At 29.8% G+C, this 17,046-nt stretch overlaps 1 protein-coding gene and 1 long non-coding RNA gene across 2 annotated transcripts; one reads left to right on the forward strand and one right to left on the reverse strand.

The window, feature by feature from the left end:
* Nucleotides 1–2,170: 2,170 nt before the first annotated feature.
* Nucleotides 2,171–17,046, reverse strand: LOC124353546. Its single transcript, XM_046803436.1, has 3 exons — nucleotides 16,982–17,046; nucleotides 15,513–15,659; nucleotides 2,171–2,334 (listed from the first exon to the last, which is right to left on the reverse strand). Exons 1-3 carry the CDS (start codon nucleotides 17,044–17,046, stop codon nucleotides 2,199–2,201), a joined length of 348 nt encoding a protein of 115 aa, XP_046659392.1. The 3' UTR covers nucleotides 2,171–2,198.
* LOC124373086 lies at nucleotides 6,212–7,280 on the forward strand. Its single transcript, XR_006923403.1, has 2 exons — nucleotides 6,212–6,356; nucleotides 7,128–7,280. It is a non-coding gene; the product is annotated as an uncharacterized LOC124373086 (long non-coding RNA).

Below are 17,046 nucleotides of genomic sequence, written 5' to 3' on the forward strand. Positions count from 1 at the left end.
CAAATTGATACACAAATTTCCAATGTGATACACAAATTGTTTATGAAAATCTCTTTACCCTGCAAGTTGGCGGGGGTTCTATGGTGAACATTTAAAAGAACATTGTTTTTATAGGCTTAACTCTATGGCTTCGTGATCTCATTTGCTTTTCTAAAATGTTTATTAAGTAATTATCTCATAGACTTTTTTTATGTGTTGTGATTGAACAAATATAAGCTAATTATCTCAACTACTTTCAAGTATTAGATATATTTATATTATATTATTTAGAGTGTTTATACGATTAATAGAACTAATAACATTTACTTATATAATTAAAGAACAAACCGTGTTAAAAATAAATCATCTACAAAACCATGAGTAAGCAAGAAACATTAAGTTAGTTAAAACAATAACAAGGTAAAAAGACAAAGACAATAGACAGTTAAATATCAAAACGAGCAGCAATAATATATAATTGTAAGATCAAGTTTATTCAGTTTATTCATAATTATAAGAATATCCGTGATAGTAAATACTTATCGTCCGTTTCGTTTTCAATTTTATAAAAGGTTGTTCGGTATCAAAGGTAAACATATACCAGTATAAAAGGTAAAACTTTAAATATATCATACAGGTTGTCATATTATATTATAACGTACTTATTCACTTTACACGTCTTTATAGTTTATTATTTTTAATACATATTATTAAATATAATAATTATTTGAAACTTTAATTTCGGTTTTAGTTCTTGGACATATAAAACCGATATTTTAACAAATATCTTCACGTTCCTGTTCACGCCGTCGAACATAATTGTTCTTATAACTAAATTATTCATTACAAATTTAGATCCAGAATACTTCAGTTATTTAAGTTTGTGGCTATAACTTTGACAATGAGGACCGGAAAGCTTAGTTGATTGTTTTTTTATTACCTGATGTATTCTAATTTGAATGTACACTAAAGACAAAAAAGTGTTCGATCTAACAAAATAAAATTCTTATTATTCCTCTCGAATAATAAAAGTATAAATATTTTTCAAATAATTAAAAACTTTAATTATAAATACTATATTGCTAGAGAGAAATATGGCCTAATTTTGTAAATTATTTTACTAACAATATAAAATAATAATACACAACCAGAACAAAGTGTATATTGGTGTATACATATATGTAATGTTTCTCAACATATTCCTAGTTTTAGGTTCATATAATCCAGGCAAACCGACACGTGCTCCTGAATATTGTCAGGCCGTTAGTAACTTTAGATTATACGCCACATATTTAACAATGTATACATTTATTTAACATTAACTTGTACATGGTATATACACAAACAGCCAAAAACAAAGTTCACTTGCATCTGCACAACCCTGAAAAAAACTTCATTGAAGAAGAATGGATAAAAGAAAGTATTTCACTTCTGTGTCCTAAAAGGCTAGGCTAAAGATGGCCTAAAATAGGCTAAAAACCTGTGGCCTATCCTAGCAATATACAAATTTAATAGATATATCAGAGAGTTTTCTGTGTGAATGATGTATTTCATATTATCGGACTTTTATCTACTTCTAAGATATGTTCTACATCATAAGAATATTGATCTTCGAAAAATTAGATTACAATGTATACATTTTTTAAGTACATTTCATGATGTCCATTCTTCACCTACCTTAGTTTCATCAGTAACACCATTCAACATAACACGGTAAAATAGCTCGTTATCGGTTAGTGTCTTAGTTTATGAAAATAACATTGCAACAAAAACTACATGTTCAAACATTGCAAAGTAGCTTTATCGTATGTATTGATGTTACTTAAAATTGACATAATATTAATGTTTAAATTATTCAATATTTACTAATGTTAAAACTAATGTAAGCAAAGTCACTTTTTGATACAGAGACATCAAAACTTCCAATCAACTGATGTTTACCTTTTTAATACCGATGTACAATTTAAATAAAAGGTCAATTTTCTTACCAGATGTTTACCCCTGAAGGTCAACTTGTTAGATAATTATGCTGGATACAGATGTTATATTCAATAATGAGCAAACAGTGAGAAAAGCTTCGCTAAGTATTCATTCAAAATAGATAAATTAAAAAGATATATTGGACTTGCCATCACAATACACATGAGAAATGTTATGTAAGAAAATAGAGGATACAAATAACTGAGAGTTATTATAGTGGGAAATTTTTATTTATGTTATTAAAGCAGGTCTACAAATAAATAACTAATCAAGTTGAGGTATAGTCCGGGAGAGCTTAGCATCGTATAGTCCGTGTCCAGAGCGTGTCCGTGTACAGAAGCCGGGTATGTCCGTCTTGTACTAGCCGTCCATCTGCTGGAACACATGACAAATTTTAAGACAAACTAAAAAATATTGACCGTTTTTCATGTGACATTAGCTCTAAAGTACTGTATTTTTTACTTTTAATGACGTTTTCTCGAAGTTAGTGACAGAGTTATTCATAATATTAATCTATTAATTATATAAATACTAAAAGTTGAATGTAAAATAAAATCTAATAATGGTATTGGAGTCGGCAAGTTCTTTTTGACACATAGCAGAAATTTAATACTTTCATAGATGATACAAATTTTAATAGTTATCAAAAAAGAAGTTTTTAAAAACTAAAATAAATATAATTTTTTAGTTTATTTATTTATTTTTAACGGTTCCACCATTAGTTAGTTAAAAGCTCACTAATGATTTATTTATTCTTATGCTGTTATTATATTCATAGAAGACGGGCATATGCTAAACATTTTTAGGGCACGACTTAGAAATACTGATGTTATTAAACGAAATAAATTTAGTTATATTTCTCTTCTTTTTCTTGCATTAAAAATCAAATTATTTGTTTTAATTGTTTTTGTATCTTTAATAACTCTTACATTTGTTACATGTTTACTTGTAAAAGTTCACTGTACAGTTATTTAGAAATAATTATCAAGCTATTATTTAATGCCACGAATTAGTGTATAAAATCGTAGGCCTACCTGAAGGAAAGTCTAGAAGATACTGTGGCTTAATATGCAATTTCTATTTTAAAAATGTATACGGTAATTTTAAAATAATGAATTATTTTAATATTATGAATGTTTTTCATGACAGATTTAAATTAATTAAAGGTTTATACACAGGCTTTTTTATAAAAATTGTTTAAAATCATACTTTACAAATATAGGTTTTTACGAGTTTGGCTGTTGTAAAATTATGGTTGATAATAATGTAATGGGATAAAATACATATTATGAGTAAAAGAAATTAATAATGTAAAATTGATGTTTTTTTATATTTTTATTTTATTTTCAGATAATCTAAATTATTATATATAATTAAAATTGTGTATACCTGATGGTAGGTCTAGTAGTAGCCGATGACGGCCATGTTTACGCTGGTCCTTTCCTTGCCCATGTTAAGTAAGAGTCGGATGTTTCGCTGGGGAAATATCTGATATTGTAACAGACAGAGCAATGGCATTTATACTGCGGGTCTGAGAACCATGTGACTTGGGCCGACCAATCGGAACCAGCCGATCACATCAGCAGATTGGTCAAAGCGAAGTATTGGTTTATGAAATACCTAAGTACCACACCCAATGAAATATGCTCTGTTTTGTAATCTAATCCTTCAAACATAAAAGCCTTGATTTAAATTTCTTAACATCTAAACTAAGTATAACTATTTTTAATATCTAAAAGTAGTAAATATAGTAAATATTTAAATGATATCTAAATTCCATATTTTCCTTGTAATACTTGTTGCATGGTAAGTTTGTAATTAAGTAAGCAAATACGTACTGTAAGTTTTGAGGAGTGTAATTGACAAACAGAACAACTTGAACAAAATGAATACTTTTCTGAGTTATTTTTTAGGAGGATATACTAAACGTATAATTAAGGGCTGTAGCCTACCTAAGCTGTTGGGACAATGTCGTTATTTAGCGTAAGTATCTATAGATCCCATAGGTTTGGGTCAACCACTTCTCGTTGGTACAAAGTAAATAAATGGTTGTTAACACATTATCTGTTCAGAAATTGTTAGAGAACAATGATTGATTTGTCAGGATCCTCAAACACATAGTAAGAAGATACCATTTAAGTTACGTACGTATGTAACGATGTGATATAAATAGTTCTTACAGCTCATTCGCAAGAAGTAGATAGATTTTGTGACAGCTGAAATATTATAGATTTATTCCCATGGGATTTGCATGATTTTAATGTCTTGTAAGAGCGTTAGAAATTAAAATGTTAGTATTTAAATGTATATAAATTAATGTTATAAGCATTCCAGGACACTTTTTAATTTTCTATTGGTTAATAAAGAACAGGTTTGGGAATTCGTTAAACATTTGGGCGACCACTATATGTATAGTATACAAAATGGTGTACCAGCTGGCTAAAGAAACTTAGCCGAGATATTTATAAGAAAAATTTTTGTACTAATTTTCTACTTTTTGGGACTTTTTTGTAACACATCATTTCCACAAGCCTCAAGGTATATATATATATATACAATTTTGAAGAGAGGGTGGATCTGGGCCTCGAGGAGTCACGTTCGGTGAAGTTGTGAAAACAGTTTCGTTATGTACTACCATGAGCTGTTTGTATACAAAGTGTACGTAGAACTCCAAATGGATTTCAAATGGACGATACTTTGAAATATATTATATTATATACATTTCATGTGCAAGTAATTTCGAATTTATACTGTTTTCTCTTTACCTAATTATTTTTTCTTATACGACGTGAAGGATTTCATATTATCAGGAAGTCTCGCTAGGTAACTCGAATGTTTTACTACCTCCTCCTTCTTGATCAAGAAAATGCCAATCCTCAAGCTACATAAATAAGGTGTCATGGTGTATTGCACTAGAGATTGATAATTGATTGGTGTTTTTATTGCTCACTATGAATTCTTTGTCCTATTTCATGTACCTTTTCTTATTTATTTCTATACTCATTTTATTACTTGTTTATATTACTGTTGTTTGGTTTATAAGTAATAACCCTTAATATTAGCTTATATATTTTGTTTAGTGCAGCCTCTCTTGACGTTATTTACTAGTGACGAAATCCGATTTCTGCCCGCCTTTACTCACGATATCATCGAACGAGATCACCTAGAAAGTTTGAAATCTGCAGGAAAATTTTGCATCAAAAAACCCCTAAAAATCACTATCGAGGATAGTGAACATCGGTCCTTTGAGAGCCGCGATTTATGTCCAGTGGTGGACCTGGTTATATTAGTTTTATGGGTAACCATGTTGGTATCGATAAAAACATAAAACATACAATAAAAATTTAATAAATAAACTGTGTACATTGTTAAGGTTAATCACACGATTGTTCCAGTAATTTATCAACACTTAATGATGAAGTACTTTTGTTGCATTGGTTGTTTTAATGAAAGCTTGAACATTGTAGCTTAACTTCCTGTTTCTTCTTAATAGCAAAATAAACGGTATAGAGTTTTTTACTCAATTAGGGTTGAGTGGGTTTGCTGATGAAAAATAGGAAAAAACGGAGCTTGAATGATATATATGTAAATCATTTAATAATAACTATAAATAAATGAGCTGCTAGTAAAAATTATGAATCACCAATTAGATCTGAGTTGACAAGTGGAAATAGTTAGAAATGTCTTATTTCAAAGATTGAAGAGAAGAGTTTGATTTTATTTTAATTTTGACATCATAGAGTGTTTTTTTTTATTTGTATCATTTCAGAAGCTTTATATTTTGTACCCAGAAAAAATGTTCAATTTAAAATTTGAATTTTGTTAAATTAATATATTGTTTTAATTTTGTTGATTATATTTCTTTTGTTCTGTTGTTAAGTAAACTTAAGAAGGACACTTTTTATGTTTAATTTAAATTGTTTCAACAAACAGAAAATCTGCTTTTTACAAATATTAAATTAATTATTTTTTTTGTTGCCATGCATTTTTGAAAGTAAGAATTACTGTGACTAACAACGAGCTTTAGGAAATAAATTAAACTTCTTTATCAACTAGCGTTACAATGACTTTTCCTGCAGACAATATAACACTGTTATATTTAATCAATCAATTGCCGCTCATTAACGATGCATATAACCAATTTACATTTTCACCTAGCATCACATCAAATGGGATGACCCCGGTAAGAACTCGGCATATCTGGTGATGTGATCGACTCGGCCTGTGATTGGCCCGGCGACATCATGTGATCTATAAACCACATTATATAAACTACCGTTCTGTTAGCTACAGTATCAGATATTTCACAGCGAAACATCCGACTCTTACTTAACATGGGCAAGGAAAGGACCAGCGTCAACATGGCCGTCGTCGGCTACTACTAGAGCCATTTTGAGGTAACTAAAATCAGTTTCTTAACATAAATAATTCAATAAAGAGTTATTTTCCATAAATATATGAGTTAAAACAAGAATTATATCATTTTCCAGCATTGCACAGTTTTAGTTTCCCACCACGATAATTGTATTCATTAGAATTAATGTAAGATACAATTTCACGTAAACATTAGTACTAATAATTTCAGTCATTAAAAAGCAGCTACCTTTTAAGAACTATAACCTAGTTAACGTAATGCACATGTAAGTGCTAATTTCTTTAAACTCATCATTTCATAATAACATAACATTTAATCGCATTACAGTTTTATTCATCAAATATTCTTAAAATAATGAAAATATACATCTTTCATACAAGTAAACTGGTTCTATCAGCTATCAGAACAGTAAAATAAAACTATAAAAAAGAATTTTTTATAGTAATATAGTTTACTTTACTTTTCGTTTAAAAATTCAGTACAATAGAATAAAGATTACTTCCTCAGTTTTTAGAGTAAAACAGAAATTATTTGTTACTGGTAAGAACTTGGTTTACCTGGTGATGTGATCGACTTTTGATTGTATTTCAACCTAGTTTATTTTAACCAGTAACAGCCCAGTGCAGCCAATTCGGATGCAGTTGTGTATACAGTATTCCTTTTGTGATACTATTCTTTAAAATCTGGGCTAATAATGGTTAAAACTAACTATTGTACAAATTTGATTTGACTGTATTACTAAAAATAGGCAACAATTTACAGCTTAATTAAAGTGTATTATGTGTTCTAATAGATGGACATCTGGTATAATTCGGATATGACATGGCTTCTGTACTTGGAGACGCTCTGGACACGGACAACATGATGCTAGCTTTCCTGGACTACACTTCAACATTTTTTATCTTTTGTACATAAAAATAAAAAATACAAAATTATCCGGCTATTATGAAGTTGTAATTAATTAAAACCTGTAACACAACCTTATTTTAACCAGCTCATTACAGAAATCATACTTTGTATTTTAAAACAACTAGATATAAGATATAAGTGTATAAGTTATTAGAACATAGCGCTACAATATAAAAACTGTCTTTTGTCATTTATATTGAAATTTAATTTAATTACTAGCAGGGCTGAATGTGCCCTTAAACTAATTAAACAAGAACTGTACCAGAAAAGGCCCAAAATTGTATATTTATTAAAAAGAAAATAAGAATTAAATTTCAACTTTTGAATGCTACTCAAATGTTATGCACCATAATAAAAGTATAAAGTATATTTATCAAATGGTATTTATTATGCTCTGAGTATTCACACGAGTCGACACTCTGGTTGTAAGGCCATATCTGTGGAAAATAATCGTAATATTAATACCAGAATTATTAGTTCAAGAGTAAGAAAGTCTTATTTGTAAAATACGATGTTAACATTGAAAAGATGATCAAATTACAGTTATGGACCTTGCCAATTTAGAATAATTGGAAACTAGTTTAATAATGTTAGCCTATGTTTATTAAATTCAAAACATTCATACGTAAAACAACTTGTGGAAGATATAATTTATATTAGATTTTCATAGTTCTGTCACTACATAAAAAAATTAGAAACAACCAGTCAGTATTAATAACTTTATATTTTGTGAGATGTTACCGATAACGAGGTTTATCTTCTGACAAATCACAAAAGTAAATCCTTCTTGTTTTGAAAATAAAAATTCACTCACAAAAAACTAGATAGAGTATGACTATATTCTACAGTTAAAATTTCTTCTTGGAATAAAATTCAAGTACAAATTCTACAAAAAATACAATGCAATTTTATTTATAATAAAATTGGTACGAAAACTGTAATTACTATTTAACTTTACTTTAAAAATAATGAATATTAAAAGTAAAATTGCTTGAAAATTAAAATTACAAAACAAATATCACAAATCTCGAGTTTTTTTAATATCTTAAAAATGCAAAATTTTAAAGTAAAATAGGCACACAGTTATGACATAAACAAAAATATCGCTAAATTGTCAACAAAATTTCCACCTGATTTTTGATAGGTTTAATATATTGTTTACTATGTTTTCCTTTTGCCTATACAAAAACTACCAGGACGATTTAGGTACTCATACAATATAATATCACAATTTTAATCTATTGGGAGTATTTTAGAACAAATTAACTTCTAAAACGCAAATAAATCATATGTTGTACAGTATATTATACTGTACTTTTTAATATCTCTAATCAAGAACAATTTTTTGTGAAAGTAAATAAGTGGATTTTGGCTCCGTCAAAAGGAAAGTATGAAAGACAAGCCAAATAAGCTCCAAGGTGACTATATAACATTTAAAGGCAATTATACTCGTATTGTGCATATTTTTAAACAAATTTATTGTTTGGCATTTCAATATATTTCAATTAAAATTTAGTTAAATATATTTCTCTGCTTTTGTAGCTCATAAAACCATCATTGATGCTATGAATACCTGGAGGCATTTTCGTAGCCTTAGTGACCCTCCAGGAGTGCAAACGTTTCCAGGCCTAACGATCTTTTTCTTATCGTCCTATTTCTTAACAAGATGGAATAGAGTGCAAACATGGATGACACTTACTACTCACAATGAGTATCATTGATCCTATGAACACATGGAGGTATTTTCCGTAGCCTTGGTGACCTTACAAGAGTTAAAAACCTTTCCAAGCCTAACGAAACAAAATGGAATACAACATTGGATACTACTTACAATGAACATAAGTAAGTCGTTTCATTCGTTTGGTGGGTGTCAGAAATGGATACCAATACCAACAAGTACCAATTGATGATCTGTACTCCAAATTTGAACTAGAACATCTTGAGACTCGCAGGACTGTAGCCGACTTAGTGGTTCTCCACAAGTTGTGAACGGTGAGATGGTTTGCCCAGACGTCCTTCAACTCCTCAATTTCAAGACACCATCCAGCACTCGTTCCAATGACCTCTTCATCAGGCAACACTATGGGACAAATTATGCAGCAAACAGCACGGTGGCACGCCTGCAGAAGGCCGGGAACAACCTGCCTATAACTGTCGACCTGTTCCACGATGGTGTGAGAACATTGAAGTGGAAAGTGAAAGGTGCAGTGCTACCAACTTAAATGCCTGCACTTAATTTCTATCATATTACACCATCAGTTTTTGTTGTATTTCGCTGCTAACTTGCTGCCTTCATATATTTATTCATATTCTCTGTTTATTGTACGCCATAGTTTATCTTGTCACTATTATTATTTTTACTGTTGCTGTTTTTGAAACATTGTTATAAATATTCTTGTTATATTATGTTATAGTTTATTATGTTATTTCTATTGTTATAGTTTATTTATTGTTGTGGTTTTTCGTGATGGTATTGTTACAGTTTTAAAACATTTATATATATATATATATATATATATATATATATATATATATATATATATATATATATATATATATATATATATATTCTTGTTATATATCATGCCTTGCAATAGTGTATTATGTTAACATCATTTTTTCAGCCTTTCACATGTTTTGTTGTAGAATTTCTTGTTTAGGTTAAGTTGTTATAATAGTTAATTATATGAATCTTGAATGTAAAAATGGAGAGTATGTCCGTTGGAAATAAAGAAATAAATATAACATCGCTGATCTTTTTAGAGTCGGAGACATGTTATAGCCATGCAGTGAAGATTATTATCCTCATATTGTAACCTTATGTCCAGTGGTGATTTGATGAAATGGGATGACAATTATTGACATAGATGAGAAAACAAGCTAAATACAAATACCTTTGTCTTTATTGTAAAAAAAAAAAAAAAAAACAGGGTCCCCCAGAGACTTGTTATGGCCCAGGGCAGAGTTTTGGCTTGTGGAATCAATTTTCATATTGTGACAAAAAATGTCACTGAACTTTAAATTCTCTTTATTTAGTCCTTCAGCTATGCCTTCGGGTTAAGTAGATGCTTAATGTTGTATCAACTGACATTGTCGTGTAAAGAACAAGGTATAAAATATACTTTTAAAGATAAAAATGTTATATGTGTTTGGGATGTCACAAACTCTAAATTTCAAAATACAATCATTTGGAATTTCAACATATAGCTAATTTTAATAAATTTTAGGGTAGCATCTTTCAACCCTAAGTATAAGTACCTTAAGTTATTTACCTAATCAAACTGAAATGCATAGATTCTATTTGATACAATTTGAGATTGCAATGTTGCTATGAAAGTAAAGAACCTCTTAGTATCCTTAATTGCAGCACAATCAGTAATTACTTGGTCAAAATACAATTATTTATCTGCAAGTTCATGCTCAATACACTACAACATTAAGTGGGGGATAGATAGATCTCCAAACATAGAAAATAGATCGCTCTTCGTGTATAGACTTTCATATATATTTGAAATTTTTTTAACTTGATCTATTTTATTATGAACATAAAAAGTGTACTAAATTAAAATACAAGAATGCCGGTACATGATTCCGCCAGATATTGGGTGTTATTTTTCTCCCTCTAGGAACATTCATCTAAAATCGAACAATGGCGATGATATGTAGATAAAGGTTGACTTATTTGGAGCGGGGAGGCAAGCGACTGCTCCTTTTTGCATATAATGTAAACCTTGTTTGATTTGGTGATCGAATACGATTGGTTCATAGTTATGTCGTGGAGATATTAGCAATGAATGGAAAATATTAAAAGCTACTCGTACATCACGTGAAAGGATCTCTGATAGTATCTCAAGCTCAAAAGGTTATGAATCGCACATTGTATGATCCACTATCCAGACGGTAATCTTTTTTGCACAATGTTTTGATATCGGTCAGCATTTACATTTTCAGTTGTGAATTGAACATATAGGGTATTTTAATTTAGTTTCTTTAGACCTTGTGTGCGGCATATTTACAATAGGTGAAGGAACAAAAACGGAGGGACTGGGCATTATTAGCCATTTGCTCCGTGACTACAATTTGAGGAAGCAAACAGCCGAAATGTATTCATAAATTTGTACCTATAGTAATTAGAATCAAAAAACAATACACCATATACTACCTGTAAATGCCATTTTGTATAACAGAAAATTATCCAGGGATCATTGCATCAATTTTTTTACTTGTGAGGGATGCGATACTGCTTAGGTATAAAACCAAAATATCAAACCATGAATATTGATATAACTCCTAGTCTGAATCAAGGAAATAGAACAATGTAGCGAAGATGGATTGAGAAGCTAGAACATATTCGGTACTATATCAGGATTACATATATTCATTCTTTCGTAAAACGAATACAGGGGGTACATACAAAGTCAGCGGGCCTGGGTGATCCGCTAAGTAAGCATAAATTGCCTTTCAGGATATTAAATTAATCGTAAATATTATTGGTAACTCGGAACAGTTTAAAAAGTTCGTGTGCGTGTGCGTGTGTGTGCGTGTGTGTGTGCGTGCGTGCGTGCGTGTGCGTGTGTGTGTGTGTGTGTGTGTGTGTGTGTGTGTGTGTGTGTGTGTGTGTGTGTGTGTGTGTGTGTGTGTGTGTGTGTGTGTGTGTGTGTGTGTGTGTGTGTGTGTGTGTGTGTGTGTGTGTGTGTGTTCCTCCCATAATGTGTACTTAAATTTAAATTTTGGCCAAAAGATTATATTGAAAAAAACTATCATTCTTCCAAGAGTAAGAATAACTAAACATTAGGTTGCTATTTTTCATTGAAATTTTTAGAACCATATATAATAATTACACTCGCAATTTAACATGACCAAAATATATTCAAAATTACTTCAATCTAAAAGAAGTTTTTCATTAAAACGTAATAAATGTAAGGAATATTTACAGGAATATTAATGAATATATTTAAGTAGACGACCTGAATAATAGAGAAATCCATATTCCTCCTTTATAAATGTCATTTCTTTGTCGAGACTTACAAATAATGCATTTTATTGAAAAATTTCATATAACTCCATTCTATTACAGGATGGTTGACATTTTTCATAGTTTAAGTATTAAGATGTGTTGGTATTATTGATCTTTATTTTAGTTTAAATTTTTTGTTTTCATTAAATATATCTGTCCATAAAATTCAGAAATGTGTACTGTTTTGAATCCAACCTCACTACAAAAATATATAAGGGTTTGTTTGTCGGGTTAAAAGAGCAAAATAAAATTTTCTCTCAGAAATATAATTAATTGGAACTGAAAATTTGTATTTAATAAATGATATATGACTAACTGCGTTTAAAAATATCATAGGACTCCGTCTTATTACATAATCAGCGTTTATCTAATAACGCTACAGACTTAGACTTTGGGTTCTGCCATATAAGCATAAAATAGACTAAGTGTTACTAAAATCATGCAAGCGGTTCAATAAAATACGTGAAATATTGTAGAGAAATTGCGAGTGAAACCGCGGGAAGTGCTGGTATTTTATACATATATAATTTTAAGAAAAAAAAATTAAAATACAAAATGGTTATTGTATAATAGCTTTATCTTTTTTTACTCATAAAGCATATTTTGAATTAAAAACAAAGAGGAAATTCAATTTGATGTGGATTTGAAATAGAAAAAGTGTAGAAGATTGTAACACATACAGCAATATAAGTAAAAAGTTTAGAACCCGAATGAAATTTGCTCATAATTAGTTCAGCAAAAAATAAGTATTGCAAGAAGGAATGTGCAGAAGCTGTCTGGAATTATAACTCTTGCTCTGCTGTACGTGAAAGGTACAGAAAACATCTACTGTAAAACAGTAATCCCTTACTTTGCTAATATTCTTAGTTTTTTTATTTCGATTCTGGGTATGTATAAGGGTGCAGTTCTTTCATTCCCTTATCTTATTTTTTAGATCTACTCATATCTACTCACAGTTTTACTGATAGTTATGAAGGAAATTGACTAAAATAGATATTGTAAAATATTGTTTAGCACAATAAATATATGGACTTATTAGTTGATATTACACCTACTTATTAAACTAATGTAATACCCAATTCAATCATTTAAAATTAATGTAGAATTTAACTAAGCAAATTATACATGTACTTAAATTATTTATTTTATTACAATCAATCATAAATTAATCCGATCAAAGACTTAATCAGTAAAGGTATTCAATTGTAGGTTTTTTAAGACTTCCAGGGTACTTTCATTTTCTCTAAAACTATTTCAGTAATATATTTTGAACATCATACTATGAAGGCATCTCACTTTATATATTTTTGTTCAACAATAATAACAAGAAGCGTGTTTCAAAGATATGTAACGCTACACAAACTTGCTCTGTAATAATTTGTAATAGCAAAATGCGGTGCCCATACTCAGATTTTGTAACTTTTATCATTTTTAATTGTATTAATTCTGCAAATAAGTCCTTTTATATCTTGCATTTTATCGGTCGTAAACAAACCAACGACTACATTTAAAAACTTACATGCAGTTCACTTATTTCTGTGTTTAGTAAAATGCCACTATAAATACCATGTACCTCCGATATTCAAATATCGATATGAACAAGAAACATGTTGTGTCTATACACAGTTTATATAAATTTAGAATAAAGGATTTTTAAGGGTAGAGAAAAATATTTATTGATAAAAATGAATAATGTAGCTTTATTTTACTATTGTTTGAAAATGATAGCCAATCAAGTTAAAATGAAGTGCGGGAAATCTAGCATCATGATGTCTGTGTTCAGAGCGTGTCCGTGTACAGAAGCCGGGTCATGTCCGTGATGTACTAGTCTTCCATCTGCTGGAACATAATAAACTTTACTTAGTATTGCGCTTAGATAATAGTGGGTTTGTATTCTACACTTTGTTATATGTACGAATTTATTAGTAAATTATATGGTATCAAGTAATGTAAATATGAAAAACATCAAATGTAACATCATTTTACACGAACTAAATCAATCTAGTTAGGAAAGAGGTTAGTGTCTTATCTGATTTACTTCGTGTACATTTTCTGTAAATTTCTTTACACACATTAGAACAAAATACGAAGTTTGGCAATTATTTTATATTATACAGCTATTTTGCGGAGCTAAAATGTGTTCCAAAATATCAAAGTACTTCGATCAAACAAATAAATGAAAAATTAAATTACCAGCTTTAAGGCATACCTTTATATATTTAATACAGTCTGTGTATTGTTCTGCATTTAGTTATGCTTCACAAAATAACACTATCGTTAATTTAATGTGAACATAATTCTTTTAATTGTAAGGATAAAGAAGACATAACTGTGCACAAGTTTAAGGACAACAGGAGTGTTACTTACTGTTGATTTTCATTCAAAGAATAGCAAAAACAAAATGGAACTGTAGGCTATATTACAATTACCACTAAAATATTTTTTCAATAGCCCTGTTGTACTATCTATCATTGTTCCTACAAAATAGTACACTTTTAACTTTAAGAACAAATGTAACACTTTCTACGGGTGTTTTGTTAAATCAGTCTATTCAAAATATATACGATGGATTAAAATTAATTAAATTATATATTTTACGTTTTTCGGGTGCGTAATAATACATATTTGATAGTATACAATCAAAACATCCTTTAGTTTGTTACGTCCAGTATTTTTCTGTTTCTTATGAACAAACAGTGATCGTTTGTGTACTTTAACGTGCAGCTCTAGAGAGCAATGTAAAGAGCTGTTTTACCATTATTGCTACCCATTTGTAACAAAAATGTAAGCTATAGAGATTATGGTCAAAACCAATTATATTTACAGCACATTACCTAAAATTACATTTTATTAATTAAAATTGGAGTGAGAGAGGAAACAGTATGGCGCGGTAGGAAAGTTCCATGTAACCCACAAGAGAATTGCCACCCTCGGCTATCTCAGGTTATCTAAGTTGAACTTATAACTAACTCTTGTTAAAAAAACCCCAATGTTTATCTTAAATTTTATTTTATTTGTTTTACGTAAAATGTGTTGTAAACATTAAGGCGCAATGATATATGAAGATTATTAATTCTAGTAAGTTATTATTTGGGTTTTTTTAGTTATTCTATTAAGTTTATTGTATACATATAATATAACTCACAACAAATCTAATTAATTTATTTAAAATTAAGCATATATACGCCAATTAACTGTTCATACGTTCTTAACGTGTATTTTATTTGTTAGCGATTACCAACTAATACGTACCTGAAAGAAGGTCTAGTAGTAGCCGACGACGGCCATGTTGACGCTGGTCCTTTCCTTGCCCATGTTAAGTAAGAGTCGGATGTTTCGCTGGGGAAATATCTGATACTGGAGTAGGCAGAGCGGTGGCTTTTATAGTGACCATGTGACCTTGTTAATGTATGCAATAACGGGGTCAGCACATCAGGCGATAGGTCAAAGTAACGTTTTCATTTTTATCACTGGAGTCTGTTAAAAAAACAAATATCTAATGGACAAATTAAGTGACCATAATAATCTATTAATACTATTTCTTAAAATTTACGTTTATAGTATTGTTAATACATATAAGTATTAATATCTATGTTGAAGTTATTGAACTCTTTTAATCTGATTAATATAAAAAATTGTATACAAATTAACAATTTCGAACTGTTGTTTTCCATTTGTAACGTCTTTCAGTTTAATCTAAATTTTCTTTTTGGGGGAAACAAAACCTCATTTGAATCAGCTGGAAAAAAATTAAACATAATAGTTGTACAGTGTAAAATACCTTTAATTTAATATATAACAAGGCCTTCCATAACATTTGAAACTTGTTAGTTAATCTAGGTTTTGCTTACTGAAAAAATGGGGTAGAGGCAGTAATCAACAAACATTTTAATAATTCTGTCTTTTTGGAGTATAAGAACAACAACATGAGACAACCAATAACTATTCGGGGATACATACTGTATCTTAAGATGTTACTTCTCTGTAGCCTAAGATGAAAACTGCGCTTCTCTAATACAAGATTGACCTCAACCGATACATTTAACATTAAAGAATATATTCTTCTAATTAATATATGTAAGAATCATTTTTTGCTCCGGTCCAACAATCTGTCATTTTTACTGCCAAACATATGGAACAGCGATGGGAAACCCTCTCCCTTGTTTAATTGCAAATATTTTTATGAGTAATTTCAAAATTGTGATTTAGCGACTCTCTAACATGCTCTCCTTAAATATGAATTCCTTAAATCTTGATGGCTTTATAAATGAACTATGAAAAATAAACTCTTGAAATTGAATCCAACAACTCAAACCCCTTTTTAAATGTCTTAGTAATCAAAGATACAGCTTAAAGTGATTATAGTTTCTTATATTTATCGTAAACTAACCCACACTGATCGCTTTATAACATATCAATGAAATCATCCACCAGAACAAAAACAAGCAGTCTTCCACTCATTATTTTACTAACTTAAATTATTAACCATTACAATGCAGGGTCTTATGTAGACTGTGACGACGATTTATCCGGCGCTCAAGGTTTTATCCAGCGATAGTCAAGTAACTATATAATGTGTTATTAAACCAGATTCAAAAAGAACTATATAAATAGTACGCTTTTAATGGAAATAAGGCAGATTTCAGTTTTAAATTTTGGTGGAAGATATCGTAACAGAGCTAACCACCTGTTCTTCCAAGGTGACATGATTAAGATTGTACCCATTATCTCGCAATGATAACATGGAATCTCGACAAAATGCAGTCCCTACTCCTGCGTTACTCAT

This window comes from Homalodisca vitripennis, chromosome 1 (genome assembly GCF_021130785.1).
Source record: "Homalodisca vitripennis isolate AUS2020 chromosome 1, UT_GWSS_2.1, whole genome shotgun sequence".
Classification (NCBI taxonomy): Eukaryota; Metazoa; Arthropoda; class Insecta; order Hemiptera; family Cicadellidae; genus Homalodisca; species Homalodisca vitripennis.